Here is an 18,259-nt window from a genome sequence, read left to right on the forward strand (position 1 = left end):
GATTACCAATACAGAGGTAATCCAAACTGTATTGGATTGGGGAGGGGAACTGCATGTGTAGTGTCTGTCCAGATACAGGATTTCCCCTTTAGCTGGGGATATGATTGCAGAAGCTCTCCAGCTGGATCAGATCAAATGTCTTGCTAGTGCCTTTAAGGGGTCACAGTTAAGTATCAACTTGCCAATATATTTTTGTGTGTTTTTCTGTCCCTTGTCCCAATTCCTTATATTCAGCTGCATCATTTCTTTAACGAATTCAGTTTAAGAAAAACTTGAATTGAATTTGCACAAGTGAATGTGAGGGTCTTGCTCCTAATCTGTAAAACACGGATGGAATCCACCATACACAGCCTTGCCACCTGTTAGTTCTTGATGCTAGACTTAAAAACAATCTTTCAGTTGCAACCAGAAGACAAGGACATTCCTCCAGTGCTGTACCAAAGCTAAGACAGGGCTACCAAATATTCCCAGACTGCCTTTTGCTCGTAACTTCACATTTTTATTTTTATTTCCATTCCCGAAGCAATAACACAATGCACTGTATTTTGAGTGCTAATGTTGATTGAAGCTTTCCCCCCCCTGCAAAAGATGTGCACTTAAGCTGTCAAGAGAGTGAGTGATTGATGGCCGATCTAACTACTATTTGTGTCAAGGCTTTGTCAAGTCATTGTTGTCAAATGCTGCTTTACTGAATATCACAATATCTTCTGGAGTATTCAGTCAAAATGAATTCTATGCCACCATCTCTTTGATATAATGCTCAATACCTTGCGTCTACATTCTGAACCGGGAAATGGTCTTTTATTCAGTGTAAATGAATAGCTGTGATTCCTGATCAATGTACAAAGGGTTATAGGGCATTGTTGGATCTGTAGTTGTGAAATGTTCTTTTTTTAAAAAAAGAAAAAGATAAAATTGAAATGAAAAATCTGCTTGGTTAAGAGTGTGCTTTTTATAAGTATTTATTCAGCAGACATGCTTTGGTACAAAAGCTCTTAATGAACTAATATTTGTTTTTTTGTCACCCTGGATGTAAAATATTATTATTATTATTATTAATTAAAAATCCAAAATTAAAAATGCAAAAATGAACAGCAATATGCATTTACATTTAGTGTAGCCTCCACTCCTTGACGTGTTGTTACAGTATATGTACAGTGAAAAACAAAGATGCTTAGCCACCTCTTATAGGATGGGATATAACCGATTTCCCTCCCGACTTGTACCCCATTTCTGCTGTAGTTTTATGTACACTCAATTTGAAGACATGTGGACAGTTTCTAGTGTTTGTCTTCTACCATAAGGACTAGTCCCTTATTCACTTTTTTAAAATAAAAGATTTTTCAGAATTCTAAGGAAGCAACTTTTATTGGTTCTAAGAATTAAAATTTTGTTGTTTTTGAGACTTGGTCAGCGGCACATTTGAATCAGGAAGATGAATGCAAATGTGTAGAATAGCTAGCAGAATTTTGCAAGAAAGATGTTCCATGTTAAAATGCTGACCCAACAGAAAGGAGGCAACAAAAAAATCAGGTTTTTAGGGTGTCATTCTAGACAAGGCTTTATAAAATTTGCAAGGTATTTGAAAGCAATGGTACAGATTTAGGAATAAAATTTACAGGGGTAAGAAGTTCCACACCCTGTCAGTTTAAATTCCTTAGCCATTGATTGGATTGGCTCTATAGAAAGACAAGAAGAAATGCATTTTTTCTAGGCATGTGCCTTGAGATGCTTTTTGTTACAGGGTGTGCATAAGTGTCGATCACACAAGGGCCCCTTTCTGTGGCTTCTTCACACTCCATTACAGGAATTCCAGTAAAGCTTGGAATGTGCTACCACAAGATATAGCAAAGGTGATTAACTTTTAAAAAGCTATTAGTGGCTGATAATTTTGATCCTCAAAGGGAGGGAAAATATATAAAGTACACATTGATACATTTCCTCAAAGGTGGCCAAAATCTGACTTCTTTTGGTTGTGATTTTTATATCATGGTAGATTCCAGTTTTAACTCTAGTAAATGAAAATCCATACCTTCAAGCATTCCTTTCTCTCTCCTGTTTGCAGGTTGTTAAAGGCCTTACATATTTATGGAGTTTAAAAATTTTACATAGAGGTGAGTTGTGGATTTGTTTTTGCATTTTTCCAGTGCATATAATAGTTTGTTTAGTTTCTGAAAAGGAATCACTATGATGTATTCAAGATTAACAGGTTTCTGGTAGAATGAAGGGTTTTGGGGGGGCTTTAAGGGAGCAACCTACTTCATCTGTTGCATAAAGTTAACATTTGGCTTGGTGCACATAAGCACAGTCTGGGATGGGGTTCAGGGTTTTGGAACATAGCTGAAAATTGTGGGAGTGGAAATTGCTGATGATGGTTGAAATATTATAAATATCATCCAAAGCAAATGAAAAGCAATTTACATTTTGATATTTCTCTGGCCATGCACCCATCAAGAATAATTTCTCAGAGTAGTATGTGAGCCATAGAGTTGTGATTTGGCACCTTACAACAGCTGTTCAGGCCCCAGTATTGTAGTTTGTTGTTCCCTGCTTTGGAGCTGATTGGCTCCTTCTGGGTAATGACCAGTCACCAGGGCCTCCCAAATGGATGTCCCACCTGATGTACAGGTGAGAAGTATGACAGATGCATCCCATGGTGACAAACTTCTCTTGCTGAGGTATCAGCCTGGCCTTTTCAACTGGAGCACCCCAATCTGCCATCAGTGGCTGATATGCATAATGAAAACTATCCAGTGTGAACCCTCAAACTGCAGATTTTGCAGAGCAGAGATAGTCCTACTGATGCAGCCATCCGATCTTTAAATGAGCTAATTTGTGAACCCACCCTTGAGCTCTTAGAATAGCCAGCAACCTCCAGAGGGAGCAGGCAACCAGGGTCAGAACAGCAGCAACAATTTGTCTGCTGTTACTGCCAATGCACGGGGTGTGTGTGTGTTGAAACATACATTCATATGTATATGTAGATATGTGTTGCTGCTGATAATTATCTCTTAGCAATTCAAATCTCAAACAGAGTTTTGTATTTCTCAGTTTCCTTGAACTTTGGAATTCTGCACTCTAATGCTTGTGTGCAATTCAAGAGGAGAGGGTAGCTTTTGTTTTTAAAAAATATTTTGAATAAAATGGATTTTAAAAATATCCATTTGGTATTGAATAAGGCAACTGCATTCAACTTCTTGACCCTCTCCTTGACATTTTTGTAACAGCTAGAATAGAGTTGCCCACATGCCATTTATCCAGTAGCCTGGTAAAAAATAGCTCAGATGGAGGTGGAATGAAAAGGCATCTGTTCATCCTCCATAAGGCTTGTCTCATATAAATAATTGGTATTAAGGAAACACTTGTGATGATGGGCACATAATGTTCCATTTTGGCTCTTGTTTAAATTCTTCCACATTCAAAATGGAAGTATTAATCACAAAACAGATGCTCTGGGAGAACATTGTACACACACACACACACACACACACAGTGCTTTCTCTAAGTTTATTTATTTTCTTGAAGAAATAAAGGTGCATTTTTTAAAAATTCCAATAAAAATTGTGGTAGATACTATGTTGCCTGGTTGGTTTTCCACAAATAATGAAGAGTCTTGTTGCACCTAAAAGGGTAGCAATTTTTATTGTGGCAATGTATTAGTCTTTTAAGGTACCACAGTACTCTCTGTTGATTAATGCTTCTCCTCTGGAAACTGTTTCCACTATCTGTCTGTTTTTAAGATTTAGAGAAATCTCACTCTAGAGCAGAGATGGCAAAACACGCACCCTACCAAAGAGCTTATGGCCCCTATTTGGGACATTTTTGAAGAACGTAAACCTCAACCCCCAGCACAACTGCAGTCCTCCATGCCATGCGTTTAGCTTAGAGGTGGGGACCTTTTTCAGCCTGAGAGCTGATTTACCTTCTGGGCAAGCTTCAGAAAGCCAAATGCACATGTGAGTGGGTTCAAGGGGGAAATTGGGTCCAGTGACTAATGCAAATTATAAGGTCTGACTCAGCAGATAAGATTGGGTTGGGTTTTTTTGCAAGGCACTGCCGCAGAACAACAGGAAAAGCTCTTAGACATTGGAGAATTAATTGGTACATATCAAAATATGAGTCCCATATGAGTGTGGATGAGCCCTAAGCCTGCAAGCACAGACGTGTGTGTGTTTCAAATAAACTTAGTACAGCAGCCAGAAAACTTTATGTCTCTTTATAAATGATAAACTATATATAGTAAGCTATATTTAATGTAGTATGAATGCTGTATGGCTTTGCTTCCTTATCATGTGTTGCTGTCCCCTTACAGATGTGAAGCCCTCAAATATGTTGGTGAACACAAGAGGCCAAGTCAAGTTATGTGACTTTGGGGTCAGCACACAGGTACCTTCATTTCATCTGCCCTTTCATCTATATCCCTCCTGTTAGCTTGTGTTTTCCAGACTGGCCACAAGACAAGCAGAGCCCCTTGCAAGCAAGCTTGGCTCTGCTGGGAATGGGGGATTCATCCCTTTTTTTTTTTAATCTCCTGGTGACTTTTCTTCATCAGAATATGATTGTTCATTGTTTAATGACAGTAAAAACTGCTGATATTGTAATTACTACTTACGAATAGCAAACTTCATTGATATGCAGCTTGGCTCTGAAAGCGTTTGGATCAAACAAAAGGGAGGGCAGAGCGGGAGGATCGCCTGGGGAGCCCAACTGGCCCACAGTAAAAATTAATATTGGGAGCAACAATGGTGGTGGGCTTCAACAATGTGCAGCACAAATTTTAATTAATTTCCATTTTGGGCTTCCCTTGAGAACCTCTGTGATACTGACCCATGAGCTTGCTGCAATGTTGAATTGAATTGCAGCCACCTTTCCTCCCAGCCAAACATGAGGACCAAAGAGAAGGTCACTGCTGTATTATACGTTGTCAAAGTCTGTTGTCCCTCCAGCATATTTAGTGTTCATTCCAGCCTGATAATGAAGGTGGCTTTATTCACATCTTGAGCCAGCTGACAGTGGGGGGAGGAGGACGGCTGACTGGATGTGCTGAAAATAAAATAAAATAAAAACCCTCCTTCCAATTGACTATTTATATCCAACTGGTTGGTGGAGCACTAAAATCTCTAAGCATCCTGTTTAAAAGAGAATTGTCTTTAAGGTTATCTGCCATAAAGTGAAATACTGTGGTTGTTTTAAATTAGGGCTCTTGTTCAAAAGGAAAGAGAGATTTAATCATTTTTAATGCCTTCACAGGCAAATTTGTTTCCTCACACACACATACACACTTTATATAATTTTTAGCTGATTTATACATGGAATGATTGTAGGTTAAATGAGGAATAATTGCCCGTTTTATTCCCACATTATCTTTATATGGCTCTAACAGGCTGTTTTGTCTGATAGCTGGTGAATTCCATAGCCAAGACGTATGTCGGGACAAATGCTTATATGGCGGTAAGTAAATGTATGCAGATACTTCTGTTGCAGACAAATAGCCTTTAGTGGGCTGCTCAATTTTGTCTGTAGTTTTTAGTTCGGGTGCTGTTACTTCTGCTGTTAGGTGTCTTAAGTCTTTCTTAGTAAACAGATATGGAAATAAGGAAACTGTGTGTTTTTTAATGTGACATGAGGAATAGTAATATAGAAAGCTAAAGTGCACATACCAAACTCCTGTGCCTGAAAGGTCAACTCATTCCCTTTGACAGATGAGGCAGCTCTGTGGGTGTACCCCATAACAAATGGAAAGCCCCATGTGCAGAGGGGGTTTGGGTGTGCAGAGAAGGAGCATGTGTGGTACATGAGAGATCCATCTAATTTGGGGGGATTTGTGTTCAGTTCCGTGCTCCACCATGAAGGCCCTGTCCACTTCTTCAGTGTAACTCGGGGTTGTAAAAATAATGGGGAAAGTGATACAGAAATAATAGAACATTAACCCAATAAAAATGATTCTTGGTTGTGTTTTGAAGCTCTTGGGTGGGGGTAAATGCCACATGTGGGCTGTCGCCATGTAGGAAGGCAAGAGGGTGGGTGTGGGTTGTAATTCTTGGCTTGCTGCTGTTAAAGAGTCTCTAGAACCTTGAAAGGAAACCTCACAGGCTAACTGAGTGCTTTCCTAGTAAGCTTTTTTGGTGCCTCTTCAGGTACTAAAGAGAACAGAAGTGTGAGAGATCAGCCTCTGCAAATGGCCGGCAGCATAAAGCCTGTGGATTAGCCTTTTTGCTCTTGCCTGGTCAGCTGTAACAGTTGTTCCTGCCTTCTGGTGTTCATGCTCAGGTGCAGCCATCCTCTGGCTGAAGCTGAGGGAAGTTGTAGTCCTAAACAGCTGGAGGGCACCAGGTTGGGGAACATTATTCTAGCATGCCCTCATTCCATTCCTATCTCTGATATATAGTTCAGTGTTCCAGGCATCTTGAAAATAGACGTTATGAATATGTGACTTTTAATTGTGCTTGGGCATGTGCACAGGTTGGGTGTGCTCAAATGCTAGTCCAAATGATAGAGATTGGCCTCTGCTGTTCTGGGACCCTGCCTGCACCACAGATGAAGGTGGTTCCTTGGGTTTGCCAAATGCCTTGAGCACAGGCTCCCCCTTTGCAGGAACGATGTCATTGCTGGCACTCCATTGCCTTCACCTTTCTGCTTAAAGAGGAAAGATTTCCTGCACTCTAAGCAGGAATATGAGTAATCTTGAATTGTGAATACTGCAGATACTATTTTTTCTTTCTTTTGCAATCATTGATTCGCTTCACATTTTTCTAGCAAATGTATTTGGGTCACTTAACCTCCTAAAGTACAGAATGGCAAATATGTAAAAGGGCTTTAAAGGTATTGCTTTTGATAAGTCCAGCTTGCCAGTTGCCACATCTCTATCTCCTCAAAAGCTGGAACACTCTGATTTAAGCAGTGGGAGGACTTCAAACAAATTATTCTACCCAACTCCAGCTTTTCTTCTGGATGACTTTAAATAGCTGTAATAATTAAATTGTATTATTCCTTTTAATGTACAAACCTCGATTACACATCTATTTCCCAGGTGTGCATTAAAGAAATTACTTCTTTTCTTATTGTTTACGGATGACTGTGATGCATCCATCTGTTAATTGAAAAAAGTGAGGATTAAAGCTGTAAGATGTTTTGTCAGTTCTTCTGTTAGGACTGCTTTGCTGCTTGAATGAATTTGTTTCCAGTCATCAGATTATTTTTTTTGGTGTAATCTTGAAAGAAAGGGGGGATGCATATAACACTAGGAACGAAGAGAGGGACAGAACTGTATCCTGTTCCATCTGGTGCACAGGAGATGAGATGGACAGATGTAACTGTTTTGTGGGCTCCTTGCAGCGCCTTTGTTGTTTGGAGGGCTGACATAGGGCTGAGCAGAATGCAAACAGCGGAAGCCAATTGACTTGGTCTCAAACTAAGAAGAGCTTGTAACACAAAACAGATGCAACAGTCCCCACATATGTCTAACCTTAACTTTGTGAAATTTATACCAGGAGTAGCTTACCTTGAATAAACACACACACACACTTTTCCAAAGAGTTGAGTGGCAGCTTTTTCTTGTTAGTAAAGTTTCTGCACCTTCATTAATGAAGGAAATTGTCCTACCCCACCCACTGCTCCAAGCTCTCTGCTCGAGGAGGTGTTCAGAGGGGCACATTTAGTAGTGGATCAGGTGTCTCATGGCTGGCCTTCTGTCACCTGGCGTGGAAGCAGCTCAGAAACATTGCCTCAAGATGTCAAGGATGCTTCTGCCCTCCCTCTGGCCTTTCAGCTGTGGTGCTGGCAGCTCACTGTAACAAATTTGCAAGCTGGTGCCTAAGCAACATGGCTGTATGGGTACTGCAATACAAGTTCCTACCTGGAATCAATCTTCTTAATAGAATGATTGTTGCTTAAAATTATACTGTGAAAAAGGGTTACAGGCAGACAAATCCCTACCCTAACAGCTTCAGATCTGAATGCAGGGATGGCAACCTGACAGTTTGATCTGCCCACAGAGCCATTCTGTTTGTTCCCTAGTGGGAACCAAATTTCAATCAAGGTATGGAGGAAAACGTGCCAGTAATTCAGCTTGCGAGTGATAACAATAAAAAATCCTCCAAAGTTGAGTGGCAGAGAGATTCCAAAAAACTGTGGGTACTGCTTTATTCTATATAATTCTGTGTCCAGGCTATTCAAATTGTGTGCTAAGGAAAGCTATGCCCTGTATGAATGAGGCAAATTGAGCCTATTTGCATAATTTATTCTGTGATTTTTAAAATTATTTTGCATAATTTCTTCTACTACTTCTAAGTTACAGAGAAGAGCAAGGGATAGGCAGACCACTGAAATATTGTGCTCTTTCCAAACTGACATTGCTTAGCAAGTGTTTGCAGCCATAAAAGCTAGGAACTTGACTGTTTTTAACGGAGGTTTTTAGGAAGTGAAATTCTGCAGCGCTATTACATTCTGTGCTCTTCCCCCTTTTGCTGCTCCTATAAAATGGCAGCACACATGTGTACTTGCGCAGATTTGATGGCATTTCAGCTGACATAGCTGTCAAGTCTCTGAAACAACTCTGAGAAGAAGATTAGAAAGGAGAAAGTGAAGTGCTTTTCGATAGTAATTTATGGGCTTCTGAAATGTTTGTTACCAGAGCTGGCTTAACATGAGCCCTACCAAGGTTGCCTCTGTACATGACAGAGGGGACATTATTGCCTGTTTGAAGAGCCTGGTGGCTGCCCTCAGTGGCAGGTTGTACAACCTGAGGGAAGAGAAGCAGACCTGGGAGCTCTCTGGAGGGCAGAAGCTGGAATTGGCTCTCCAGGATTAACTGCCTGCAGTTCCCTCCCCTGACTAGCTTTTCATAAAACCATAAGAATATCCCTATTGGATCAGGCTGAAGCAGGCCTCTAGTCCAGCATCCTGTTCTCAGATTGGCCAACCAGATGCTGCAATGGGAAACCAGCAGGACCTGAGAGTGCAGCAGCACTCTCCCCACTTGTGGTTCCCAGTAACAGGTATTTAGAGGCATACTACCTCTGACAGTGGAGGGATGTAGAGTCTGACCTCCCAGACCCCCAGTTCAAGCCCTACAGTCCATGATAAGCTCAGGACAGGAAAGGCTCGCCTTTCCAGAACACCGCTACTGCTTTGCCTTTGTTCATAGGGACTCAGCTCAGAAGTGCTATGGTCTGTTCTCTACATGTGCTTTGCTTCTGGGAGGATTCTGCTCTCTGTACTGTCTAGAAGGCTGAGTCTTAAAGACCATTTAGGCCATTGTGTCTGTGTTTTTTACTTAACGTTTACTTGGCGCTAAAAGCTCCTGACCTGGGATTAGCAGCTGAGAGGAAGCATCCTTGAGCACGTTCGACTGGCACTAATTTGGGTGCGTTTGTTTTCTCTAAAGGCTTCTGGGTTATTATAGAGTGGAGGGGGAAAGGAGTTGTGCAAGGTGCCTGAACCAGACAGGTGCATTAACAGCACAGTGGGAAAGAGAGTCTTGTAGAGTCTTTTTATTGTTGCATTTCACACTGTACTTGACCTTGGCAATACTTAGAGCACAGCTTTTGAGTAAAAGAGCTGGCTGGCTATTTTGCGTTCCTTGCTGTCTCGAGTGGTATTAAACTTGCCGCTAATTGGTGTGAGCTGAACCTCTTTTATTTGCAGGTTGCAATGTACATTAGCTTGGGAACAGTTAAACAAGAGCTGGTCTTCTGTGGACACCCCCCTTGCTTTCTTCACACATTCATACAGATATGCCAGTAACTTGCATAAGACAGACGACATGAAAATAGAGATGCATATGTGAGCATTGTTGGGAAAGTGATGTCCTGAGTAGTTTAAGGCATCTAATTTTATTTTGATTGCTTTGTTGTCTATAAGGGTACATTTATTCTAACTTTATCAGAGACTCTGGGATAGAAATAGAAATAAGTATTATTGAAGGGTCCATATAGTGGGGGCTGCTCTTAGGGTGCTCCCAGGAAGTTGCCCCGCGGTAGCATTTTTAGGGGTACTGCAGTTGGAAAGGTCGGCCTCCCCGGTGACAATTTGGTTGCTCAGTTGCAATGAGAGAATGGTGGTCCTGGTGCTGTATAAGAGCAGTCAGAAACACAAGGAATACTAACCCTGAATAGGTGAAGCTACACATGATACTGTAACTCCATCCAGTATTGTATGTCACAAGAGTGCACAGTGCAGTTTGGCCATGCTTGGCAAAGCTACATACAACTGAGGCTGGCATGCTGCCTTTGGGGCAGTAACTGGGTCAAGTGTGGTATACTCTCTGCCAACCCATTGGCTCCTTGTTTGCAATTCTAAATGCCCCACCAACACTTTGCTGCTCTGACAACCCACCCCAGTAAAGCTGGCCACATATTTCATGCTTGCTTGCTTCTTTCCTTCTCAGCTCCACTCTGAAAAAGAGTGCTGTCCCTCAAACCCCAAGCAATTTTTGACCTCTCACCATTCCACTCTCTGTCAGTTGTGCTGCTTGCCCAAACGTTTCCAGTTTCACCTCTTAAGTCCCTTCCATGTCTCATTGTATCCTTGTGATACAATTGCCCTCTAAAGTTGCCACTCATACTCTGATTGTGCAGCTAGGATTGCTGTTCCCTCTCCTGCCAACATAACCTACATGAGAGCTTATTTTATGGGTCCCAATTAGGAGAGTGAAGAGAAAAGTCCTTAAAAGTCTGCTTTTGCCGTTGAAATAAATTCAGCAGAGTGCATGCTTTCAAACATTTTTATCAACATTTTAGCATCTGAGTTTTCATTTTCCTTCTCTAATTAAGGTTGTGTTTTTATTTCTGGACATTTCATTAGGTTCAGTTATCTCTCCCCATTTGCTTTTAACAGCCAGAACGCATTTCAGGAGAGCAGTATGGGATTCATTCTGATGTTTGGAGCCTAGGGATTTCCTTCATGGAGGTAGGTGCCTTTATATGTTTGTTTTTCAACTATATAAAAAGAACAGAGTTGGGTTTTGATTCCTGATTCATGCAGGTTTAGGTGTTTTTAAAGAGATCCTGCATATGAAATTTTTGCATGGGGGAAATAACGTGTGAGCCAAGTAATCCATGTTGATGCCCAAGCCACAGACGATCACTCCCTCCCTCCCTTCTTTTGAGGGAGAGGCATCCTGTGGAATGGGGGCTACTAGAGGACCAGGCATCAGCATGGATAGCTCAGCTCACACACCGTTTGGGAAGCTAATGGGAGTATAGGGCTATTCTTTGTGAGGGATTTGTAAACCTGTGAACTGGGACTAAGATTACAAAGTGACTGCACTTTGGAGCATCCTTTTGCATGTTGAATAGTATTAAACAACCATTGTTTAGTCTCTATGTTTTATTTAGAAAGAATTTGTTCTTCAGAAAGAAGTTTCTCTTGAGGTTTTTATCTTGAGGTTGGAAAGACCCCATACTGGCTACATCATCTTATAGCCTATGGATGGGATTCAGTGTTGTGCTAAAGCCATTGTTCTATCAACACAAGCTTTTCTGCTTGCCCAGAGGGAACTGTTTTCCCCATCCTCTCCCTGCACTGTTATGCGCAGGAAGCAGTGGTGTGGTTTTTTTGAGGGAGTGCAAGAGGAGCCCCATTGCACCAGTACAACATCTTAGTTGAATCTAGCCCATAGAATGAACTTCGATTTCAGTTCTGCCTCTATTGTTGTTCCATGCCTGCAACTTGGGTTGCCAAATGTTAGGTTGGGCATGCTTTGCAGGTAAGTGAAATGGACCACCCCTTTGCCAGATAACTGGAGGGTGCAGGAAATGGGTGCTCAGCTCATGCCTAGCTTGGTCAGGCCAAAGACATTGGCCAGATTTCTGTAACATTTTGAGGTATTGCTGTTGCAGTTAAGAGTGTTCATCTGAAGTTTTTTTGGCATGATGAGTAAAATTTGTATATATCCTGGCCATCATTAATATGCTTTATGACCTGGGTGGTAATCTACTCTTAGCTGCAACCACAATTATAATGTGGATAATTCAGAATATTACAAAACCTGTCCTATGGCTTTGGCTAGACCTGAACCTCCATCCCATGTGTTAAGCTCATTTCTCATCTTGACATACCACACATAGTTGTTATGATAAAATTGGAGGCCCCCTTTCTGCTTCCTGTTGCTAAAACTGCATGATGACTTCAGATAAGTAATCTGCTCCCCCCACAACTAAATGTTTGAGTCCTATAGCGGGGATAGTTAAACTTAACACCAGAGAGCTTGTGCAAAGAGCCCTGGGCCTGGGTAGTGCCATCTCTTTGCACAGGGAGGGTCTGCTTATTGCCTCTTCTTGAACAAACTTCCTTTCCTCTTCTTCGCCTTCTGCTTGCTTTTCTCTCCTGAGTCAGAAGCATGGAACAATTTGTCTCTGTGTGCTTTGTTAATTGGTGTGTCATCTGCTCCTCGGAGACCTCTCCTCAACATGATCGTTGTTTTATTGAAGTGGTTTGAGTGATGTGTTAAATGAGGAGAGCGAGGGAAAATGGCTTTAGAAAGGTGAAGGTGATGCTCCAGGAAGCCATGCAAGGTCATTGCCATTAAAGTCACACTGTCTGTTGACACTGGGGTGGGCCAGGGAGCATTTGGAGAGGACAGCTGGAGTTTATGTTGGAATTTCCAAACATCCCTTTTGAGCTAGACTTTGTGTCATTGAGATAGTGTGTTCCTTAGATCCCTTGGGTAATAAAGCTAAAGAGGTTTTCTCTGCACTTCTTTTATTCAGAAAAAGAAAGGATGCCAGAGCTTAGAAATGTGTCAGAGTCCTTGATCCCACATGCATCCAGTGGGTTGAGTCATGAGATTGAGGCATTCTGTGAAAGCAGGTGCACTCTCTTCTGAACAATTGCTTCATGTGTGTCAGGGCTGAGATCTAATATTGAAACTTTCTGGGGTAACCAGGAAAACTGCTGGTGCTAGTCTGGGCAACAATCTATACCAATCTTCCCCCACCTGGGGCCCTGCAAATGTTTGGACCGCAACTCCCAATGGCTGTGCTGCCTGAGGCTAATGGGAGTTGTAGTCCAAAAACATCTGGAGGGCCTCAGATAGAGGATGGCTGATATTCTTCTGGATGTCAATAGACTACTTCTATACTGTAGATTCATTAGTCATATGGTAGGGTAATAAAAAGAGAACTGAGACATGTGAGGCCATTTGTTCTGAGCAGCTAATGCATTCTGCTCACTCCTAACAGGCCCTAAAAAAAGGCTACTCTTTGCATCATTGTGTAGGGGAAAAGAGCCCAGCCTGACAGCAGTGCAGTAATGTTCAGAGCCTGCTTGAACTCTGTTGTCAACCTGAAATTTATTTTAGTCTTCTAAGCTTGGAGCAAAATGTGTGGATCTGCCTGCTACCAAGTCAGACTATTTATCCATTTTGCTCAGTATTGTGTGCCCTAAACTACCCTTCATGTTTATATTCTCACTTTTTAAAAAGTGTGTGTAACTGGGTTGCTTCCATTTTGAAGGAAAAGAAGTTGCAGGATGCAATTGTATCTTAAATCTACTTTATTTTGAAGGGGAGGGGGTGGTAAACAGTAAACGGCAAGTAGGCCTTATGCAGGTTTTGACCCAGAGAATATCTGAGAAAATCAGCGGAAGAGCGAAGGAAGCTTAGAATGTGTTACATTACAGATGTAGATACATGAGAAAGCTATAGTTCAGTGGTAGAGCATGTGCTTTGCTTGTCAAAGGTCCCAGGTTCAGTTTGCTGGCATTGCTAGGACTGGGAAGAAACACTGTTTGTCAGAGCCTTTGGAAAGCTGCTGCCAGGCTGAGTAAATGGTACTTGGCTGAATGGACCAGTTGTTTGACATGGTATTAGGCAGCATCATATGATCAAGCCTCCCTAAGCTACAGTTCACTCTGACAAGCCCACAGTAGGGGGACTTCTGCTTTGGAGGGTGTTAATTCCATGGAGATGCAAGTCCTGGCCCAGTACAGGTTGAAAATTAAGCCTTTCACAATTTATTTCCCAATAAATCCTACTACTATTACTAGCCATGATGGCTGTGTAGTGTCTCTGCTATCAGAAGCAACATCCCTCTGAGAGCTGGTTGCTGGGGAGCAGAAGTGGGGAGAGCTTTTTTGCACTCAGGTTCTCCCTGGGGCATCTGGGTGGCCACTGAAGGAACAGAATGCCAGACACCAGTCTGCTCCAGCTAGACTTTTCTTATACCCTTAACGTTAGTTTGGGGAAGGCTGCTTTATCTCCATGGGAAATGTTTTGGTGGAAGTGGCTGGCCTTTCCTGAAATGTTCTTGCTTTGAAAACTGAAGCATGAGGATTGGTGGGTTTTCCTCCTTTCCTGGTACTATTAAAAAAGATAAATTGGACAGCAACGAGCGAGGCATGAGGCATCTCTTGGGACCTAGTTATGAGTCCTGTAATATTGTGCTGGGGCCACTGTTGTCTCCTCTGTTGTAAAACCTCCCCAGAGCTTTTTGCAACGATTGTTAAGGGTGTTTTGTTTGAGCTTCTTCCCCACGTTGACATTTCTGTCTGGTCACCAGAAAGTGGCATTTTTCTAGTACATACCATGCAGGCGCAGGGTGACAAAACAACTGATGGTCTCACACGGAAAAGTGTTATACAAATCATTATTATTAGTTATCTTCAGCATTGTTATCAATAACAATGTAACCTAGGAATGCCCTTGTGTCCATCACTGGCTCTCCATGTCTTAAAACAATGCAACCCTCAGTATTGCAGTGGTAGATCACATGTTTTGCAGGCAGAAGGTCCCATATTCAATTTCCAGGTAACACTGGGAAATATTCCTTCCCGAAACACTGGAGAGCCACTGACCACTAGTGTAGGTCATTCCCAAACTTGGGTCTCCAGTTGGTTTTGGACTACAATTCCCATCATCCATGACCACTGGTCTTGCCAGCTAGGGGTGATGGGAGTTGTAGTCCAAAAACAGCTGGAGACCCAAGTTTGGGAAACACTGGTATAGGCAGTACTGAACTAGATGGGCCAATTGGTCTGATTCGGTATAAGGCAACTTCATATGGTCCTAGGTCCTGCTACTTTTTCGAAGGCCCTGGTCCCCATGTGCATCACACTTGCTGCTAGATTTATTATGCCCAGGGCCGGATTTAGGTTTGATGAGGCCCTAGGCTACTGAAGGTAATGGGGCCCTTTATATGTCCAGCTGTCCTTTGTCAACAACAAATTGTCGCTGTTTTTTGTGTTGAATATATGACGCAGGTGGCGCTGTGGGTTAAACCACAGAGCCTAGGACTTGCCGATCAGAAGGTCGGCGGTTCAAATCACCGCGACGGGGTGAGCTCCTATTGCTCAGTCCCTGCTCCTGCCAACCTAGCAGTTCGAAAGCATGTCAAAGTGCAAGTAGATAAACAGGTATCACTCTGGCAGGAAGGTAAACGGCGTTTCTGTGCGCTGCTCTGGTTCGCCAGAAGTGGCTTAGTCATGCTGGCCACATGACCCAGAAGCTGCACGCCGGCTCCCTCAACCAATAAAGCGAGATGAGCGCCGCAACCCCAGAATCGGCCACAACTGGACCTAATGGTCAGGGGTCCCTTTACCTTTACCTATATGCTATATGGTAATTTATGGACCTAATAGGTATCTAAAGCTATTTTATTTGTTTTTTATCTTATATTTTGGAAATGTACATCCAGTTTTTTCTCCTTTAAATTTTTTGGGGGGCCCAAGAGAATGGGGCCCTAAGCTATAGCTTGTTTAGCTTATACGTAAATCCAGCACTGGCTATGCCCACCTTTCAGATTTCCAGTGCCAGGCAAAGAGAGCTTGCACTGTAGAGATGCTGCCCTATCTGCTTGCATAGAAAGTCATGGCCAGTGTTTGCTTTCAGTTCACTGCTGGAAATTCAAGCTGTCTTGTCACTCCCCTTTTAATTCTGTGTCTGCTTCCTCAAGATAGAAGGTCAGTATTAACTAATCCCATTTAGAGTGGCATTATTTCCCCATTCTTTCTTTGAAGATTTTAAGTAGTTGTTAATTGAACACATTAGATGGATCTGGGCACATTTCAGTACCTACGGTATGATTTGTTTTAAATTGCTTTAACTATTTTCCATGCCACATTTCCAACCTTCCTTAGACTTTTTTTTTTAAAACCAAACACTATTTTATAACCAACTATCCAAGGAACCAGATAGTGATTTGGTGGCTGCAAGTCACTCCATTATGGTAACAAGCAGACCAAAACAATTGAGTTACAGCTTTAAAAATATATATTAATAATATAAGCTGTTGGTGCCTTGTGCCTCAAGAGAAATCTCTTAGTTCACATCAGCCTTTGCCGACCTGGTGCCCTCTGGACGTTTTGGACGACAACTCCAATCAGCCCCAGCCAACACAGCTTTGCTTGCTGAAGCAGATGGGAGTTGTAGGTTTAAACATCTGGAGGGCACTGGATTGCCAAAAGCTAGTCTACGTCCAACCCACAGAGCTGCTCAAACAGATCTCCAGAGCCTCTGAGTCTTTTATTATCCTTCCAGGACCTTCTCTCCCTGACCCCAACTCCTTTCTCATCCATATGCAGTTGCTGCTGACTCCAGTTCTGACTGTCCGATTTCCGAGTTAATACTATGCACGTCCACAAAACCACCTTGATAGGCAAAGGCACTCAAAGGGTATCTTCTCCAGAAGTGATATTACAATCTCCAGAACCTGTTTCTTGAGAGAGAAATAGTGTCTTCTGAATGGGAACTTTGTTTTGATGCCATATTTTGCATGTGTTAGGTAAGAATGAACACAAGCTCTGCTGGAAGCAGAATGGACTGTGCCTTTCTGTTTAGGCTGCTAACAGTGGAGAAGCTTGTTTTGTAGAGCTGGTACTTTCCCCATATGACGCTCTTAGCTGATCTGACAGCTGGCAAAGAAAAGAAAACATCATTTCTTTCTCTTTTACAGTCAATTGTTTTGTATTACTTTGAATTATTGAAGGGCATATCTCTTACTTATTGAGTTCATGCAGGTGGCCCCCTGTTGTTCCTTTGGACTATTTCTGGATACACAAGCTAACTTTTTGGTCTTTATTGGGTATTGTTGTTTGCTTTGCTTTTTACCACTGTTGATCATGCCTTCCCACCCTGGAAATCTAGTTTCCTCTTATTTATGTAGAGGTGAACTGCCCGCAGCAGGGGTAGCCAGCATGGTGCCCCCCAGGTGTTTTGGACTACAACTCCCATCCTCTTTGATCACTTGTCATGCTGAGTGGGGCTGTTGGGAGTCATAGTCCAGAACATCTAGAGGGCACCATGTTGGCCACCCCTGGGCTACAATAACAATGCAAACAGTGACATAAAAAATGAGATTAAACTGTTGATTAAAAATTATCTTCAGTGAACCTTGGTGTCCTCTTAAGAAAATCTTAGAGGAAATGAGCAACTATTTCTGGAAGTAGTTTTTCTCATCCTTAGTGCCGAAATTAGACTTCTCTGAAGTATGCATAAAGAATGGGGGGGGGGGGAGCTCTGTTTCAAAGAAACTGAGACGGAGACAGTTGCAGATGAGTAAAGCTTTTAGATATTAGAAGTGGACATGATAGACATGTAACTTGTGTGTTGTTTGTCTGTAGTAATTGAAGTCAGGGAAAATTTAAGGGTGAATTCTGTGCCTTGCTAGGGAGATGCAGACTTGCAAGTTTTGTTCATGCATATTGAGTGTGTAAATTTTACTCAATGTGTTGTTGTCTTACCTTTTGTTAAACTCTTGCTCTGTGATGGTTTGTTGACTGGTTAAAAAATAAACAAATCCAACATAAAATATTATAAAACTCTCTAAATTTAAACATAAAAATTGTTTGGCATTTGCATGGCTCTGTAACTGTTGTCATGAGAAGTTTTACATGGCTCGGTTACTCCTGAATCTCAAGAGGAAGAATATTGCAGAGCTAGCTTCTCTGTTTGCCTTCATCTAGGCTTGCCACACAGATGGTAGGCTAAAGAGGGCGCTCTTGGTTGACCATGGAGACTCTGTGGAGGCAGAGGGGAGGCTGTTGAGCTATGTAGAGGTCAAGTCATGTAGGATTTGGCAGCTGAAAACCAGCCCTTTTAAAACATTCAGATGACTATAGAACTGTAATTTCCACTGGTTCCATGTACACTGGTTTTGGAGATGTACACACTGGGAGACAGGCTGATGCGTATGGACCAATTGAATTTTGTAATCAGAGGCATGTGTGTGTAAGAGACGGACCATTCTAGTTCTTCCCTTGTGATTTTTGCCAAACAAAGGTCGTTTGTTGAAAGCAACTTCTCCATTGTCACAACAAAAGCTGA

The 18,259-nt window shown here is 42.1% G+C and overlaps 1 protein-coding gene across 8 annotated transcripts in view; it reads left to right on the plus strand.

Annotated features, from left to right (window-relative positions):
* The window catches only part of MAP2K5 (mitogen-activated protein kinase kinase 5), a 933,658-nt gene that overhangs the window by 50,198 nt on the left and 865,201 nt on the right, over positions 1–18,259 (plus strand). For 7 of the 8 annotated variants that reach the window (XR_014541672.1, XR_014541673.1, XR_014541674.1 and 4 more), the window contains exons 13-16: positions 2,066–2,114; positions 4,313–4,386; positions 5,401–5,451; positions 10,837–10,908. Coding sequence is in view for 4 of the 8 variants with exons in the window: in XM_083586768.1 (XP_083442894.1) it covers positions 2,066–2,114; positions 4,313–4,386; positions 5,401–5,451; positions 10,837–10,908 (246 nt within the window). In the remaining 4 variants the exon portion in view is untranslated. Of the gene's footprint in view, positions 1–2,065; positions 2,115–4,312; positions 4,387–5,400; positions 5,452–10,836; positions 13,550–18,259 lie in introns of all 8 variants that reach the window. The other variant, XR_014541671.1, reaches the window with a different exon arrangement.

This window comes from Podarcis filfolensis, assembly GCF_964270895.1.
Source record: "Podarcis filfolensis genome assembly, chromosome: 14".
Lineage (NCBI taxonomy): Eukaryota > Metazoa > Chordata > Lepidosauria > Squamata > Lacertidae > Podarcis > Podarcis filfolensis.